This window comes from Podarcis cretensis (assembly GCF_951804945.1).
Source record: "Podarcis cretensis genome assembly, chromosome: Z".
NCBI lineage: Eukaryota > Metazoa > Chordata > Lepidosauria > Squamata > Lacertidae > Podarcis > Podarcis cretensis.
Window position 1 is genome coordinate 3,557,347 of NC_137184.1, and position 18,482 is coordinate 3,575,828.

At 45.9% G+C, this 18,482-nt stretch overlaps 1 protein-coding gene across 2 annotated transcripts in view; it reads right to left on the reverse strand.

The window, feature by feature from the left end:
• ENG (endoglin) overlaps positions 1–18,482 on the reverse strand; it is a 54,666-nt gene that overhangs the window by 24,890 nt on the left and 11,294 nt on the right. For both annotated transcript variants that reach the window (XM_079962076.1, XM_079962075.1), the window contains exons 2-3: positions 11,799–11,962; positions 5,769–5,900 (exon numbers count right to left, since the gene is read on the reverse strand). In XM_079962076.1, the coding sequence (XP_079818202.1) occupies positions 5,769–5,900; positions 11,799–11,962 (296 nt within the window). The remainder of the gene's footprint in view (positions 1–5,768; positions 5,901–11,798; positions 11,963–18,482) is intronic.

Here is an 18,482-nt window from a genome sequence, read left to right on the forward strand (position 1 = left end):
TAAAACGCAAACCAAACAAAATTTCTCCCCCATCCCTAACTGCTCCACTTACACAGGGAGGAACAGGAGTGACAACCTATGGGTGCCTTCCTCCCAACCTCACCTGCAGCACCTACTTCGACATCATTGGATCTCCACGTGAGGACATCATGCTCAAATAAGGGTAGCAAATTTAATAATTTAACCGCACACATTTTGCAAGTGATTGTGCACTCTGAACCCACGCGCATTGCGCATGCGCCCTGTTTAAATATTCTTCACTTCCAGAAACACCAATTGTCTCTGTGTGGAGGTGTAATATTTAAATACAGCAGGGTTGGGCAACCCTTTTCAACCTGAGTGCTACATTCCCTTCTGGACAACCTCCTTGGACATGGGAGTGGTGGGGGGCACGTAAGAGCATGAGAAGAGCCTGCTGGATCAGGCCAGTAGCCCATGTAGTCCAGCACTCTGTTCTTACTGTGGTCAACCAAATGCCTGTGGGAAACCCAAAAGCAGGGTCTAAACACAAGGGCACTGTGGTTTGCAGCAACTGGGATACAGAAGCATTGCTACCACCAACTGTGGAGGCAGGGGATAGCCATTGTGGCTAGTAGCCACTGATAGCCTTTACGTGCATGAACTTGACTAATCCTCTTTTGAAGTCATCTGGTTTGGTGTTCATCAATGCTTCTGGTGGGAGGGAGTTCCATAGTCCTTTCTTTTATCTGTCCTGAATCTTCCAACATGCCTTCCTAGCTCAGGGACATCCCTGCTTTTTTATCAGTGAAAGATTGGAGGCTGTGATGTCATTACAGTGGGTGTTTGGTCACTGCTCCATGATGATACCTGTAACATTTATTTTATTTATTTTTATTTATTAAATTTCTATAAAGCCCTTCATCTGGGGATCACAGGGCAGTTTAAAATATGAAAACACAAAAATACATAAAATAATAACCCCAAAGTCCCACGGGCCTGTGAGAAGAGGAAATATTTTGCCTAGCACCTAAAGATATGCAATGGATGCACCAGGCGAAGCTCCCTGGGAAGAGTATCCCGCAATGGGGGGCCACCACAGAAAAGGCCTGTTCTCGTATTGCCAGCCTCTGCATGCCTTGTGAGGAAGGCACACAAAGAAAGGCTTCAGATGATAATCACTGGGTCTGGGTTGGCTCAAATCGGGAGAGGTGGTCTTTGAGGTACTGCAGTTCTAAGCTGTTTATGAGATGGCACTTACACTTTTGGGCATCCAAAAAGGAAACAGGAAATGATTTTTGGCACACCAATAACTGTGCAGTTACTTCTGTCAGCTACAATTTTCAGAATTTATTTTTACACTTTCTATCCCCATGTAGGTTACGGAAAAGGAATGACACAAAGGCTCTCTGTGACCCCCCAGTCACCTTCTCAGCACAGAGAGGAAAGAACAAGTCAGAGAGGTCAGGCAGAAGCTGACAGCTAATCTCCCCCCACGATCAAAGGAATTTTATAACCTATTGTTGTCTGCCTTGAAAGCTGAAAAGAGTCAGGCGTCAAACAATCAGTCCTGTGAGGTTGGCCAGGCTCAAAAGGAATTCTTTGAAAGGATAGCTGCACAACCAACATTAGAAAGAGCAACATATTTGGGAGTTTCCATTTTATTTTACTTTTAAATACCGTTTGTTAAGAATGATGAAAACATGGGATGGGGTTTGCATGGCTGACTTTGCCCTCCCTTGGCTGATATTAGTACAAATCAGACTCAGAGGTGTAGCACGGGGGGCGGGGGGGCGGGGGGGCTGTCACCCTGAGCAGAGTTTTTTGTGGGGTGCATTCCTCACAATGCCTAGCCAGCCCCCAGGTCTGCCAGGGTGTCGTCAGCTGTTGTGTTCTTCTCACACCAGGGCGCTGGTGCATTTTCACAGGGGTTTTTCCCCCCAGTTGCCAATTACTGCAGAATGTGGGATGGGGGTTACTGGATTTAAGATAGGAAAACTGAGAAACTGATCAAAACAATATAAAAAAATTCCTTCCAGTTGCACCTTAGAGACCAGCTAAGTTTGTCATTGGTATCTGAAGAAGTGTGCATGCACACGAAAGCTCATCCCAATAACAAGCTTAGTTGGTCTCTAAGGTGCAACTGGAAGGATTTTTTAAATTTTGTTTCAACTATGGCGGACCAACATGGCTACCTATCTGTAATGAGAAACTGATATGAACCAGATTGTGAGGATTTGCCTACCCTTACTTACTAAGACTTCTTAAAAAGAAAAACCAACGCAACTCTTCTCTATCTTTCAGGCTTTTCAAAAACCAGTATTTTGGAAGGGGTGGCTCAACAGGAAGCTAGTTTGGCATGGATTTGGGATTTTCCAGGGGATGGTGGCTCATCCCCCCACCCAATTTGTCACAGACTAAGGGTTCCCTTTTGCCAGCCAACAATGCAGGGACTAGAGAGAGTAAAGGTGACTAAGAGCTGCCTTGCACACCTCCATTTCCCTCCTGACCCCATACAGGGCACGGAATGGAACGTCCAAGAAGGCAATACAGTGGTGGTGGGGGGGTGGGGGTGGGCGGCCTGCCCTCCAGCTTGAACTAATGGAGCCACACTGCATCTGATTGTGCCTCTCGCGCCACTGCCCTCCCCCATCCCGCCTCCATTGTCAGCCCTTTTTTATTATTAGACACAAATAGGAAAAGGGTTTTATTTTGCTAACAAAGCTCACAGGCTCGGCTGAGCTGGCTGGAGCCAAGCACCATCCCTGACCCTATGCCAAACAGCCAGAGGAAATGGGAGATTTTCCCCAGGTTATCTGCGTCACAGAGCCTCCCGGCAGAGAGACTCATGGGCAGAGGAAACGGACCTGCGGGGGCCTTGCAAAGTCATGGGTTGTGACATGACAAAGGGGCACAAAATTTGGCATGGAGTGGAGAGGGAAAGGGAGAGGTTTCCCTCCCTCTCTCCTAAATACAGTACTGGAATCCTTCAAGGTCTTCCAATAATGCGAAAGTGTAGGATATCCAGGACATGTGCAAGCTAGTCCTTTTTCACACAGTGGCGGCAGACAGATAAGCTCTTGACATTTATTTGCTCCCCCAAGGTGTCTTTATGGCCACCAACTTGGACGGCTCTAAAAATAGGATTAGACAAATCCATGGAGGATAAGGTAATCAATGGTAACATTCACCCAGCCATGCCAGCATCTGGTACACAGTGTCTGATGCAGGAGCTAAGATGTAGCTGTTGTGCTTATGTCCTCCTTGGGACTTCCCACAGGGACCTGGCTGGCCACTATAGGAATGGAGTCCTCCACTAGATGGGCCTCTGGTCTGATCCAGCAGGGCTCTTCTTATGCTTCTGTGTGCTGAGACTGATCCTTGGTCTATTCCAGTAATCTAACTCCCTGGTACCAGCATGAAGCCCATGCTCTAGTCAACCTGCATCTAGCTGTTTGGTAACTAAGTCACTAAAAAGGTGCCTGTGGTAATGGGGTTAATGGCACATCCAGGATAGCTCTATGTGAGCCTGCATGGGCTTGTTGAGATGCCTGCATGCACTACTCTGCACCCCAATGGGAGGAGCTGGCTGGTGCATGATGTGCAATGGTGGACACTTTGAGCAGCCAGTGTTGAGCAGCCATCTTGATTCAGTGCCACTTACATTGCAGCCCCTTCCTGCTTGTATGCTTGCTTCCACACCCCTCTCCCAGAATACCTGAGCAGCCTGTGCAATTGTAAACCAATAATGACTCTTGCTTGCCTGGTATATGAGTGTGTATGTGTTTATATTTTATGGTACCCTGACAGGAGGTTCCTTCACCCACTCCTTTGGGTGAGCTAGGTTGGGGCTGTTGTGAATGGTGGGGTATACGGTAAATACAATCAAGCAATCTGTCAGTCAATAGTCCTGTGACCCTATGGACTGATATACCCAGGAGCAAGCATCGTGCTCTAGCTCAGCAATGGGGAACCAGTGGTCCGACAGATATTCTTGGATTCCCAACTCCCATCATCCCCGGCCAGCACAGCCAATAAGCAGGGATAGTGGGAGTTGTGGTCAAAGTGCTTTCCTTTATTGCTCCTCTGGTTAAGAACAAATGGAGAGCCCTGCTGGATCAGAACAAAGCCTGTCTGGTTCAGCATCTTCTCCTCTCAGTTGGCTAACTTGATGCCGCAGTGAGAATCCCACAAGCAAGACCTGAGCCATGATGACTATGCTTCCACTTGTAGGCAGAAATGCTTCTGAATATCAATTGTTGGAGACCACAGGCATCTGGCTAGTTGCTGAGAGAACAGGAAGCTGGACTAGATCGGGCATTGACCTTATCCTGCAGGTTAGCGTTTCGTTCTTATGTTCATCATGACTAGTAGCCATTGGTGGCCTTACCCTCAATGGATTCTTCTCACTAAGTTGGTGGCTATTGTCACATTGTGTGGGAGCAAATACCACAGCTTGACTACATTCCCCATGAAACATGCCTCCTTTCATATGTCTCAAATTTCCCAATATCCAGCTTCACTGGATGACACCATTCAGTTCCCATGTTATGAGTCCCCCAGTCCTGCTTCCCATTCCCCTTGAACTCCACTTTTGACAAGGATAATTTCTAAACTTGGAACTGGAATATGAAGTTTGCCACAGCTTTTGACTCCCCCAGTCCATTTTCTTCTTCTTCCTACTCCAGACTTTTCCAACCTGGTGGCTTCCAGATATTTTGGACTACAACCAATGGGATTGTAGTCTAAAACATCTGGAGGTCACTGAGTTGAAAAGGGCTGCCCTGGCTGCTCATGTGTCTGTTGAGGAAACACTGCCCCTATCAAAAAGAGTAGTGTTGACATGACCACACATTATATTGCGATTCTGTTTGGACTGTGTTTTTCCCAGTACACATAGGTGCTCCTGCTCATTGACAAAGCTTCATGTGACAGAACCATGTGCACAATCCCATTAATTTTGCTTTTTTCCAGCCTTTGCTGGTGCCCTCGAGATGTTTTGGTCTATGGCTCCCACCACTCCCAGCTACCTGGAGAGTAAAGCAGGGCCAGGAGGGTCTATGTCTCCCTGATGAGAGCAAAACTTGTGTAATATGCATTTTTGAAAAAGTTATCGTTACACCCACACTTAAAGGTTTCTGATGTACACTTAAAGCACCTGAAATGTAACTGCCCCGCCCCCTGCAAAATGCAGTGTGTTTCCTAGTCCCCTGCTGCCCTGCCCTGATTAACTCATGACCAAGGATCTTGTTTGCTGAGGGTCCTTTGCTAGTGTACAAATTTGACTGGTCTTCTTCACTTTCTGGAATCCACATACCTTCCCCTTCTCTCAACTGCTAAGATAGAGAAAGACACCACCCCAGGATTAATACCCTCCCTTCATCTTCTGTAGATTATCACTATCCTTAAAGAACTGGAATTTGGGAGATTTCTTCCAGGTGTGGAGAAGAAGACAGAAGGTCACAGACTCCTCTGGAGCCTGTCACAGCACATGAAGCCATTTACCCAGTTATTCCAGGTGGGTCAAGCTGCTGACTGCCAAGTCCCAGTCGAGAAGGAGGGAAAGATTGAAAGGGCACAGCAATGGAAGAACATCACCTCTCACTCTTCCCCTTCCCGCCTATCACCACACTTCTTATACATTAGGCCCAAAAGCCCTTCAGGTCTCTCTGCCTGACCTCCAGGTCTCTCCCCAGGCCACCCCACTCTCTGGCCTTGCTTCACCCCCTCCTTTCATGCTTGAAAATGGCTCCCCACCCTGATGTACATTATACAAGGTCTGCAGGATGTGGCTCAGCCCAGGTACTCACCGTGACAAAGGCAAGGCGGTGATCCCCTGTATTTACATTCAGAACGGTGTGCTTGTTGGAGTTCACCACAAAAACCACCTTCCGGCCTCCTTTTGCTGCTGACACATTGACGCTGAACTGGGTCAAGGACATCTGGCAGAGAAATGGAAAAGGGGATCATCAGTCAAGTGTTTCAGGACAGGTGAAGAGATTCCTGCCCAAGCGGTAGTCTTTAGCGTTGCAGGCACTGCACTGTGGAACCAGCAAAGGCTCGGCAGGATCCCTCCCTTCTGCCAGAGGTTTCTTGAAAACTTCTTTTATTAGACAAGCTTGTACAACATGATTTTTTTCTTATTTTTATCCATCAATATTTGCTGATGTTTCAATGATGTTTTCAAGGATCATTGATTGATTTTATCCTTTTATATGTTGTGCTCTGCATCCCTGTATAGTTATCAAAGTATGGGGTATAAATTTGTAAAATAAAATGTTAAGATGTGGGGTAGGTTTGGAGTGGCGAGAACCTCCAAGAGATATTGGACTGGGGAAAAGAGGCAGAGTGTGATGACAGGGAGAGCCAGTGTGGTGTAATGGCTAGAATGTTTGGGAGACCAGGGTTCAAATCCCCACTTGGCTAGGAAGCTCACTGGGTAACTGTGGGTCACTCAGTTTCTCATCTTAGCCTATCTCACAGTAAGGATGAACATACAAAAGGAGGAATGCAAATGAAATCAATAAAGAGCTTTGAGAGGCATTGCTTCTTTATTTCTGGTCATTACTGTCCTAACTCCAGAAGAGACCCCCTCTCTCTCCCAGCACATAGGGGTTGCCAGGTCAGGAGCATCCTAGACTCTGCAATTTCAGGGCCCAGACCTGAGACATGGGGGCAGGCCCAGTTGATATGGTGAGGTGGGGCCCTAGAGGTGGAGGTTAATTGGGAGAGGGGAGTGAAGGAGGGCAGACACTCCAACCCTACAAGATTGCCTATGCTATAATTTGTAGCCAGATCCTGCCAGTCGTCTTCGTCTCCTCCTCCTCACCATCACTCTCACACACCTGGAGATTCAGCCTTCCCCAAACCTGGACAGGTCCAGGCAAACCTGGAGACTTCAGGTCAGACCTGGAGGCCAGCGACCTCAGTGGCACATGTAGCCTTGGACTGATCTGCCCAACCGACCGCTACCAAAGCAGTTCTCTTCGAAATTTGTAGGAGGCTTGTGGGTGGCGGGAGCACAGGAAAAATCAAAACAAAAAACACGACCAGAGAGAGACCCAAGTGCTCTCTCTCTCTCAACACATTCAGCTCCATAGCAGTGGCATGAGCTAATGAATAAACACGGCTCTGTGGGGGCGGCCACAGGACCCCTCGAGTCTCCGCCGTCCTGCCTTGGCAGAGGCCCGCATCTATTTTTAGCCCCCTGCCCTTTTTCAGAAGCCATTGTTTTCTCTCCCCCCCAGAATGGCGGCAGGCTTTCTCCTGCCTGCTCGAGCACTGGGATCTGCTTATAGAAACCGGCTTCCAGTAATTCTTTTCGGGCTGGAGCCTGACCGCCCGCCCCGGCCTACCCTCCCCTGACGCTCGGTTGGGGCCGGGAGCCAGTTGTCTGGATGCCACAGTTGTGACATCAGGGGCCGGCTGCTACGCAACCACCCTCCCACCAACCCCTTGGTAAACACAGGAGGGGGATTTTTGCTCTCATCCTATTTACTGGCAGAATAGGGTGAATATCATTTCCTCCACATCTAGGCCTCAGCCACTTCCGGGCCTGTGCATCCACGTCGCCAGAGGCCGGTGGCCTGTTTAATTGCTGAGGGAAGAGAATGCAGGGAAATATGATATTGCGTTTATTTATTGTTGCATTTATGTCCCACATTTTTCTCTTAGGAGCGCAAAATGAGCGGCACATATGGTTCTTCTCCCCCTCCTCATTTAATGCCCACAATCAACTCTGTAGGGCTGGTTTAGGCTGAGAAAGATGAACTTTGTGACTTAGTGGCAGATTTGAACCTTGGTCTCTAGTCCGACACTCTTAGCTACTACGCCACACTGGATGAAAATGGGTGCACATGGTTTGCCTCAAGCCCCCTTCAGAAGTGACCTTCCATGCCTTCCTCCAGAATAGTAACACAAGCGGGGCCAGACACACCTCACGAGGAAAGGGTTCCACAAACAGGGAGCAACCACCAAGAAGGCCCTATCACAGGTCAGTGCCAACATGGGTGCTGCCTCTTCAGCACTGTAAATGAATGCAGTGGAAATTTCCAGGAAATCCAAAGCAGCCCATGCAGTTCTCCCTCGTGCATGGGCAGCAGTCACAGAGAAATTTTAACAAGGGAGACTTTTCTGCCTCTTAAATGGCTGCAAGTTAAAAGAAAAGTGCTGCCATCCATGAAACAGCAAGCAAACCAGCACATGTGATGCTGCTGAACTTGGTATGCACCTCATGCAACCTAGAGAAAGCATTTGCAGGAAAAGCACAGAGGACCTCAGGTTCTCACCAACCTGTTTCACTGCAGTTAATATAGGGGGTAAGTATCACACCCAGGCTTAAAACACAAAGCTTGAAGAGGAAACCAACAATCCTGTGTGCCCTTGCCTGTATCGAAGCAGATTTGTGTTTGTTTCTGTGTGATATGCAGTGAGGGAGCTCAGAGGCCCAGCTCTTCACTTTCTTCAAGTGGTACTGAAATCTCTGATGCTGACTACAAATATTGTAGCCGTCTTGTACAAAGTTTAGTTGCCACCCTAGCACTATAATAGCCCCTCAACCTCTTGTTTAGAGGCTTGGGGGGTGTTAATGAATCACACTTAGCATCCCACAAGAGAGACGGTGTGCTGTAGTGGTTAGGGTGCTCGACTAAGACCCAGGAGACCAGGATTCAAATCCTCTCTTGATCACAAAGCTCGCTGAGTGTCCTTCGGTCGGTCACTCATGTTCAGGCTATCCTACCTCACAAAGTTGTTGTGAGGATAAAATTGGGGGGGGGGCAGAATTATGTGTGCCACCTTGTGCTCCTTAGAGGAAAGGTAGAATATAAATGAATGAATGAATGAATGAATGAATATTAAACTGAAACAAAAAGTCCTCATAAAAATGTGAGCACTTTAGTGTGCCTTTCTCCCGATATGCATGTTGTTATATAAAACTCTTCCTGACATACCATTTTTGCAAGCAATTTCCTCTATTAACATCTATTTCCCTAGCAGTAATTGATGTCCAACCATCTTTTAAAGTCATCCGAATTGGAGGCCACCTTTATTTCTTGTGGGAGTGAATCCCCAAATTTCACTATGCACAGTGAGAATTTTTCTTCTTTGTTTTCAGTGCTGAATCTTCCAACATTCAGCTTCATTCAAGTTCTAGTATTCTGAGCGGGGGGGGGGGGGGATGTTTCTGTATTCACTTTCTCCACATCATGCACAATATTTTGAGGGAGGAGGGAAAGCCCCCTCCTGAGAGGATTTTAACTACCATCAGGACTCAAGACTCATTCACACCATGCATTTAAGGTGCTATGACAACACTACAGCTCCCAGAGTTCTTTGGGGGAAGCTAGCACAGTTTAAAGCAGGGGTCAGCAAAGTTTTTGGGACTTGGGCCAGTTCACGGGTCCTGTGGTGGGCTGGAGTTCACGTGTGCACGCACGCATGCGCAAACGCTATTTCCGGCGCGGAGGAGGCGTGCGCAGCTTACCATTGGCTGCAGGAGAGCTGACTGAGTGGGCAGCGGGGGTCCCTGAGCGGGCGGCGGGGGTCCATGGGCCAATTAAACAACCCGCATGGGCCTCTTGTGGTTCCCGCCCCCTGGTTTAAAGTGGCATCCCAGTGCTTTAAATGTATAGTGTGAGGCAGGAGCTGATCTCTCCTCCTGGGCTGAGCAATTGTCACCAGCTCTGCTCCTAAATTTGTTGTGGGTTTTTTTTGGGGGGGGGTAAGAGAGCTGCTATTTATCAAGGGCAAACACCACCACTGACATAGACTGCAACTCTAAGAACTGTAACCTAAATAACTTGTGCTCAAGCTTGCATTTCACTCTCTTTTTCCTTATTTGCCATGCTTTTTTTTTTTTTTGCTTTTTTTGCAGTTTCATTAGAACCAGATTTTTTGTCAGCTGCTGCAGGATGGGGTATAAATACTGTAAACAAGTAAGTCAGTAAATGTTCAGGGAGGCACTTGTCCATCCCTGCACCCCTCCACGCCCAGTGTGTTCTGGCACCACACAGTTTGCTTTTCAGTTGAAGGTTTTGAAGTCAAAGGGAATCCTGCCTGTTTCTGGATCTGTTCATTACAGATTTAAAAGGGGAACTGCCAGGGTTGGCCTGGGAAATCTGTGACCGCATCCCTTGTGTTTTCCGAAGCAGCTGTGGCCTGTTGGTGTGAAGGGCTCACACACACTCGCAATACTTCCCTTTCCTCCTCAGAAGCTGCCTGTCTGGCAATTGCTAAAGGCCTGAGCAGCTGCAAAGAGAAATTTACAAGATTCCGGCTCTCTGAAAAATCTGTAAATTTCATTTTAACCGCCAGCACAGGCCATTAACTGGAGATGGAGTAGGAGATCAGAAGGAAACCAGGAGGCAGAGGGTGATCTTGGGCAAGTCACTTTTTTCAACCTAACCTACCTAAACTGGGTCATTGTGAGGATCAACAAGCAAGTGGAATAACCACACATGCCACCTTGGAAGTAGGGTGTGATATACATGTAAACAGTGAATAAATATATCCAGTGTAAATTATAAGAACCTTGAAATTCCCCACCCACAATGAGCTGTTTTTTCGCAAACAGAGCAGGTCAACCCAAACTTCCCTACCAGAGTGAGATGCATTTATTTCTATAAATGATATAAATGCTTTCTAAATGTGCATCCATGCATATATACAACATAGGCACATTTTATGCAAAACCACATACTCTTGTCCTCTTTTTTTTTTGGAAGGGACTGGTGCTTGGAGTGGCTGTCCTGGGGGATCCTGTGTATAATGGTGACTAATTAGAGCTGTAACTTGTTTCCAGAAAACAGTGCAATCCTATACATGTCTACATGAAGTAAATCCCACTGAGCTTATTCCCACGTAAACTGGGATAGGATTTCAGCCAAGTTGTATGAATTTTTAGCTGGTTAGTCACTTAATTACACCAGCAATAAATCTGGAGGTTTGATAGACAGACAGACAGAATACAATTGCTTTTATACATTAAAATGTTTAAATTATTTTGTATACAAAATGGTTGTTAATTGTTTCTAGCATTTATGCTTTTGTTCTTAAATTGCTTCAAGATATTTTGTAAGAAGAATGTAAATAGGATGAAACAAAGAAAAATAAATAATTCTGATGCTGTGACCGGTTTCAAGCATGGCTTGCCATAGAAAAATAGCACGCAAACAAACAATTTCGATTGTGGTAATCTGTAACTCACAGGGTTGTGGTGACAGTAACACTGAAGATGGGAAAGATAACACCTCTCTCACCTGACCTCACTGCTATTATCAGTTTTCAAGAAGTTGAGAGATCTGGATGCAGATTACCGTAATAAAACTAACAGTGGTTGGGGAAACCCAGCCAGATGGACAGAGTATAAATAAAATTATAATTATAATTATAATTAATTCATTTGAAGCTTACTGAGGCAGCTTACATAAAAATTGCCACTGTAGTTCATGCACCGGTTACTTCAAGACTGGATTTCTGCACTGTGCTCTATGTGGGGCTTCCCTCACACTCGATCTGGAAGCTGCAATTAGTGCAGAATGTTGCAGCACAGTTGCTGACGGGAATGAGGCCTTGTCAGCATATAACAGCCGTGCTCAAAGGTCTGCACTGACAGCCAATTTGCTACCAGGTCAAGTTCAAAGTGCTACTAATAGTACATAAAGCCCTTAACAACTTGGAACCAGCTTATCTGAGAGATCGCCTTACCCCACATGTGCCCACTTGACCACTTTAATAAGCAGAATTGGCACTACTACAGGTGCCACATAATCCCACACCTCTAGAAGCAGGAACTCTCCCAAGAAAGAAGGGGGCATTTGTCTGCTGTATGAGCTGCTCACCTCTGAGATGCTGTACTTCAGGTTAAGAATATGGACTTCCATGTTGGTGTCTCTGGGCCCACGGCCCACGCAACCGCTCGTAACCCTGCTAGTTGTGTAGAGCATTTTGACCCGTTGGTCATTCCTGACTGGTTGAAGGGTGCAGCCTGGGTCATCCACTGGGCCTAGGTAGGGAAGAAAAAAGAACCAGGCTCAGTGTAATAAAGGGATCAGAAAGAAAACTGATTCAGCTAGCATTTTAATGAGAAATCACCTGTTTCACTTTACAGTGGTACCTCGGGTTACATACGCTTCAGGTTACATACGCTTCAGGTTACACACTCCGCTAACGCAGAAATAGTGCTGCGGGTTAAGAACTTTGCTTCAAGATAAGAACAGAAATCGGGCTCCGGTGGCGCAGCGGCAGCAGGAGGCCCCGTTAGCTAAAGTGGTGCTTCAGGTTAAGAACAGTTTCGGGTTAAGAACAGACCTCCGGAACGAATTAAGTACTTAACCCGAGGTACCACTGTACTTGAACCATTACATGAATGTAAACTGCTCCCTCTCAAAATTCACTTCTGCAAATTTTGCAGTTCTCCAACACTATACAACATATGTATATTAGGGGAAAGAGGATATAATGCATATATGTGTGAAGATGACATAAAGAAATTGGCTTATAAAAAGGGAAATAGCTTGCTAAGATGTGTTTATCAAGAGAAATTAACACAAGAATGCTGACATATTTATGAGGATTTATTTTATTGGTGTAGAAATGCAGAGACCTGAATCTAAACCAGAGAAAATAAGAAACTGAAACCTCATTAGTGTAATCTCAGGATAATCCAGTCCATGCTCATTGTGTTCCAGTTTGCCATGGTCTAGAGCACTTCCAGTCCATGTTTTACAGACAACTGGAGAACACAATAGACTAGACCTGGGGGGAAGTTTGAAGAATTTCTAATGGGCTTCATATGTGTTTTACACTTTGCTCTCAGTGAAGTGGTTTAGTCACCATCCTTCAAATGAAGACTACATTTTACAGTCAGTTGCTTGTATTTCCATCAGTGGAAGGAATGTTGATAATCATGCTCACCCTAGGCATTTAAGGTCCGAATATAGCACTGGAATAGCACAGGGAAGCAATAAATTGAACATTTCTTCTGAGCATGTGCAAAGTAAGGAGTTGTAACAACTAAGTGCATTTTCATCCATACAAAATGATTTTGTCATGTGAATGTCAACAATCCCCCTTCCACCATAGCTGTCAACCTTCCTTTTTTTTTGCAGGAAATTCCCTTAATCCAGCGCCATTTCCCGCTGCTTCCCGCTGCTATCCCTGATTGTTACGATATCCTGTAGACCGTCCCTGGGACAGGTGAGGCTGCTGATCCCTTATTTTCGAGGCTGCTGATCCCTTATTTTCAAATCTGAAAGTTGACAGCTATGATTTCCACAACCAGAATGCTATTCTGGGAGAAGGATTCTGTCCCAGTGGTAGTGCATCTACCTTGCTTGCAGAAAGCCCCAGGTTCAGCCCTAAGCATCTATCTCTAGGTAGGGTTGGGAGAGACCCCAGCCTGCAACCATGGAGAGCCGCTGCCAGTTAGTGTTCTCCAAATGGCCAATAGTGAGTGACAATGGGTGGTAGAGTCCGACAGCATTTGCAGAGAAGCACATTAGCTATCCCTTTTGTAAATACTGAGCTCACCTGAAGACCAATGCTTTATAATGCTCTTAAACAATTGTTGGTGGATTTGCTGCTTGATGGAGAAGTATTTATTTCCCAAATGCTCTACTTATATATTGGGTAATAAAGTAAATATTACAAAGTCACCATAAGTTCATGCTGTTCTGTCAGCTAAACATTGCAGCATGCCCCTGGGACTTTTCATTCCTGGGGGAAGCAAGGAATGTGGGGAAATAGCAACATCTGCCTTTCTATCTGTTGTTGCTGTTGTTGTTGTTTAGTCATTTAGTCGTGTCCGACCCTTCGTGACCGCATGGACCAGAGCACGCCAGGCACTCCTGTCTTCCACTGCCTTCCACAGTTTGGTCAAACTCATGCTGGTATTCTATCTTTTATTTCTATCCAAACAATAGCAGAGAGAAATTCACCTCAGGATCTCTCTGCTCGTCTCATAGAACACTGATTTGTAGTGGGCTGTATCCTTCTGCTTAAGTTTCTTTTTTTAAAATACAGTAAAAAATAGAAACTTCCCCTCAATTGTCACATGAGCTGAATGAAACCTAGCATGGGAGACTTCCTGTCCCAACTCACCCCTGCTTGAAATCACATGATGCCCCAGACAAACCATTGAAACAAGTGAGGAAGTTAACTTTCTCAAGGGAGGGCCCCATTCCACTAATTCTCAGACTGGGAAGGACTGGGGGAGGACTGTGGTGGGCTGAGAGGAGGAAATTGGAATGCTCCTATTTGAGTTAATTGAGTTATTCCTCAGAAAACAGTTCTCTGGGAGTTTATCAAGATAATGGCAACAGAAGGTCATGGCTTCTGTTCAGTAGCCAAATGTGCTGCTGGAAAAAGAACCTTTACATTTCAGTTCTTAACTAGCAACTTAAATAGCTGGATGACATAGCTCAGTCGGTAGAGCGTCAGACTCTTAATCTCAGGCTCCAGGGTTCCAGTCTCACATTGGACAAAAGATTCCTGAATTGTAGGGGGTTGGACTAGATGACTCTTATGGCCCCTTCCATCTCTACCATTCTATGATTCTATGCAGGGCTGCCATATTTCAATTGACTTGGACAAAGCACTGCCTTTGGAAGAATTTCCCCAGATGTCAATTCCACTTTTGAAATCCTGGTTATGGCAACCCTAACATAAGGTAAAAGTAAAGGGACCCCTGACTATTAGGTCCAGTCGTGGACGACTCTGGGGTTGCGGCGCTCATCTCGTTTTATTGGCTGAGGGAGCCGGCGTACAGCTTCTGGGTCATGCGGCCAACATGACTAAGCTACTTCTGGCAAACCAGAGCAGCGCATGGAAACGGCATTTACCTTCCTGCCAGAGTGGTACCTATTTATCTACTTGCACTTTGACGTGCTTTCGGCCTGCTAGGTTGGCAGGAGGAGGGACTGGGCAATGGGAGCTCATCCTGTCACGGGGATTCAAACCTCCAACCTTCATATCAGCAAGTCCTAGGCTCTGTGGTTTAACCCACAGCACCACCCACGCCCCATGGCCTAGGACCCTCGTACCTATGGGACCACCTCTCCCGGTATGCCGCACGGAGAGCCTCAAGGTCCATAAATAGCAACACCCTAGAAGTCCCGGGTCCTAAGGAAGCTAGATTAGCTTCAACACTGGCTCCAGCCTGATGGAACGCTCTGCCTCATGAGACCAGGGCCCTGCAGGATCTGATTTCTTTCCGCAGGGCCTGTAAGACAGAGTTGTTCCGCCTGGCCTTTGGCTTGGAGCCCATTTGCTACCCTCCCGCTCTTTCTTTTCCCTTTTTCCTTTCTCCTCCTGTGATGAGGCTGCATTTTAATATTTTAATGTTTCAATATTTTAATGTTGTATTTTAATCTTGTTTTTAAGTTATATTCATTCAACTTGTTTTTATTATTGCTTGTTAGCTTCCCTGAGCCCAGCCTTGGCTGGGGAGGGCGGGGTATAAATAAATAATAATAATAATAATAATAATAATAATAATTATTATTATTATTATCAATATCACTAACATAGATGGCTTTAAAAGAGGATTTAGACAAATTCATGGAGGAGAGGGCTATTGATGGCTACGTATGCTTTCCACCCACTGTCTTTTTTTTTTTTTAAATAATATTTATTCGGAGTTTAAAAGTTACAAAAAGAAAAAAGAACAATACAAAGTACAAAAAAAAAATACAACAGCAACAGAAAAAATAATATAAAAATACATTCACTTAAAAAAAAAGAACAGATTAAACCTTTACATAATTTTCTTCCATTACTTATTTCCTTGACCTCCTCACACCTCCCAATTTTCTATTCTAGTTCACATCGTTATTTCAGCAAATCATTCCAACCTTATTTTCATTTAAGTAATTTAATTTAATATATTATAATTTAACGTCCTCTCTTTCGTCAATTTCATCAACTCATTTTTACTTAATCCTTTATATCATTTCTACCAAAACCACCTAATTTTCTTTTCCCAACATCTTTCTAACAGTCCTTAATTTTACAATATTTTTGAAGATATACTTTAAATTTTTTCCAATCTTCTACCACCGACTCTTCTTCTTGGTCCCGGATTCTGCCAGTCATCTCAGCCAATTCCATATAGTCCATCAACCCACTGTCAGAGGTTTCTCACAGGCATCTGGTTGGCTATTGAGAGAACAGGATGCTGTACTAGATGGGTCATTGGCCCAATTCAACAGGCTCTTCTGATTTTCCCATAGAGAACAGTGTGGTGTAGTGGTTAGCATGTCACACTAGGAACTGGGAGACCAGGGTTTCAATCCTCACTCAGCCATGAAGCTCACCAGGTGACCTAGGGCCAGTCACCAAACTGTCAGCCTAAGCTACATCACAGGATCATTGTGAGGATGAAATGAAGAAGGGATGGGCCATGTGTTCTACCTTGAGCTCCTTAGAGGTAAGGTGGGATGTTGGCATTCCTCTATCTTAAGGAACAATGGAGTGCACCTCCAGGGGTGAAGTCAAACCACTGTGTTAGCAGCACCAAAGTGACCTCTCTGGGGCACAAGCCTGGGTAGTGTGTAGGGAGGTGCTGGGCAAGCATAAATAATAAGGCTCCCAGTGTGGTTCTCTGAAATTTACATCAAGATGCCAACTCCCTCTCTTCTTTCAAATCCTTTCCTCAAACTCACTTTCTGCAGAAGAGCCTGGCTGTTTGATCAGACCAAAGGCATCTCTAGTTCAGCATCCTCTTCTCACAGTGATCTATGAGATGCCTCTGGGAAGCTTGTCAGAGGGCACCAGCACAATGGCACTCTCACATTTGTGATGCCCATCTGCTGGGACTCAGAGGCACACCACCTCTGATATTGGTGGTAACACAGCCATCATGACTAGAAGCCATTGAGAGCCTTAACATCCGCAAATGTGTCATAATTCCCTAGTTGATTTGGCACAACCCTTCAGAACTCATCTCCTGCTAACAGGGGAGGGAAACAGTGGTCCTCCAGATGTTTGCTGGACTCCCATAATCATTGGTCATGCTAGTAAGGGCTGATGGGAGTTGGAGTCCAGCAATGTCTGGACAGCCACAGGTTCTCCACCCCTGGTCTATGCTGACAGGTTGTGGCTCTCCACGCTTTCAGACCAGAGTCTCTGATATCTCTATCTGAAGATGCGAGGGACTGAATCTTCTGCATGCAGAGCAGATTCTCTACCACTGGGCTACAGCCTTTCCCTTGAATAAATACCATGCTTTAATAAATTTATGCTGGCAGGGGCTGATGAGCCCCCACAACATCTGAGGGGCCACAGGTTACCAATCCCACCCATACTAATCTTAATTACAAGCAGCTGATCACATTGGAAGGGCATGAAGACTCTATCGATTATAGCTTGGAGTCTGGCAATTAGCAGAATGGCACGTTAATCCAAGAATGCATGTGGGCTAGAGCAGAAGAATGAAGAGAGAGGTTTTCAAGAGAGGTTTGGTTGTGCAAATAATCTCTCTCTCTTTTTTATTCTAACCTCCATCCCACTCCCTTGCGTTCAGTTCTGGGCTGTCCCACACTTGAAATGGGGGCCTGCCATCTTGTTATTATTCCCCAGTGCAATGTTTCGCCACAAGGAAAATAAAATAGTTTTCCACAGGCCGCTATCACAAAGGTCACAAGCGCTTCCAGTTAGACTACTCCAGGGGCTGGGAACCTTTTCCTCAACCTGAGGGCTGCATTCCAGTCTGGAAACCTTCTGAGGGCCATGTGCCAGGGTTGGGTGGGGCAAGAGGCAAAAACAGGTGGAGGAATGAATGCTTATTTTATCTTCGTCACAAAAGTTCCTGCACACACTCAGACACCCCTCTCTGTCCTCCATCCAGGCAAGCAAGCAAGCAAGCGGCATTACCAGATTTTGAGGGCAAAATTGCAAGCTGGCAAAAATGCTCAGGCATGAATGTATGCAGTTTTGTGCTTTTATATTCCAAACTGCCCTGGTATAGAAATATAATTAATAGTACAGTCATCCCTCAGGTTGAAGTAGCTTCGGGATAAGTATTTTCGGGTTGCGCACTGCGGCGACCCTAAAGTAACGGAGCGCATTACTTCCGGGTTTTGCCGCTCGCGCATGCGCAGATGGTCAAAATTATGTCATGCGCATGCGCAGAAGTGGCGAATCGCGACCCGTGCATGTGCAGACGCAGGTTGCGTTTGCTTCTGGATGCAAACGGGACTCCAGAATGGATCCTGTTTGCATCCAGAGGTACCACTGTATCAGTAATGAAGAAGAAGGAGGAGGAGGAGGAGGAGGAGGAGGAGGAGGAGGAGGAGGAGGAGAAGAAGAAGAAGGAGAAGAAGAAGGAGAAGAAGAAGAAGAAGAAGAAGAAGAAGAAGAAGAAGAAGAAGAAGAAGAAGAAGAAGAAGAGTACTACTACTAGTAGTAGTCCCCAATTCTGGACTATTGTGGCCTTCCCTAATATGGGGACAGATCTGCCTCTGGAAAACATGTGGGAATCTTAGCTGGCGCAATGGAGGTTCATCTAGGCCTGCCATAGGAGCCAA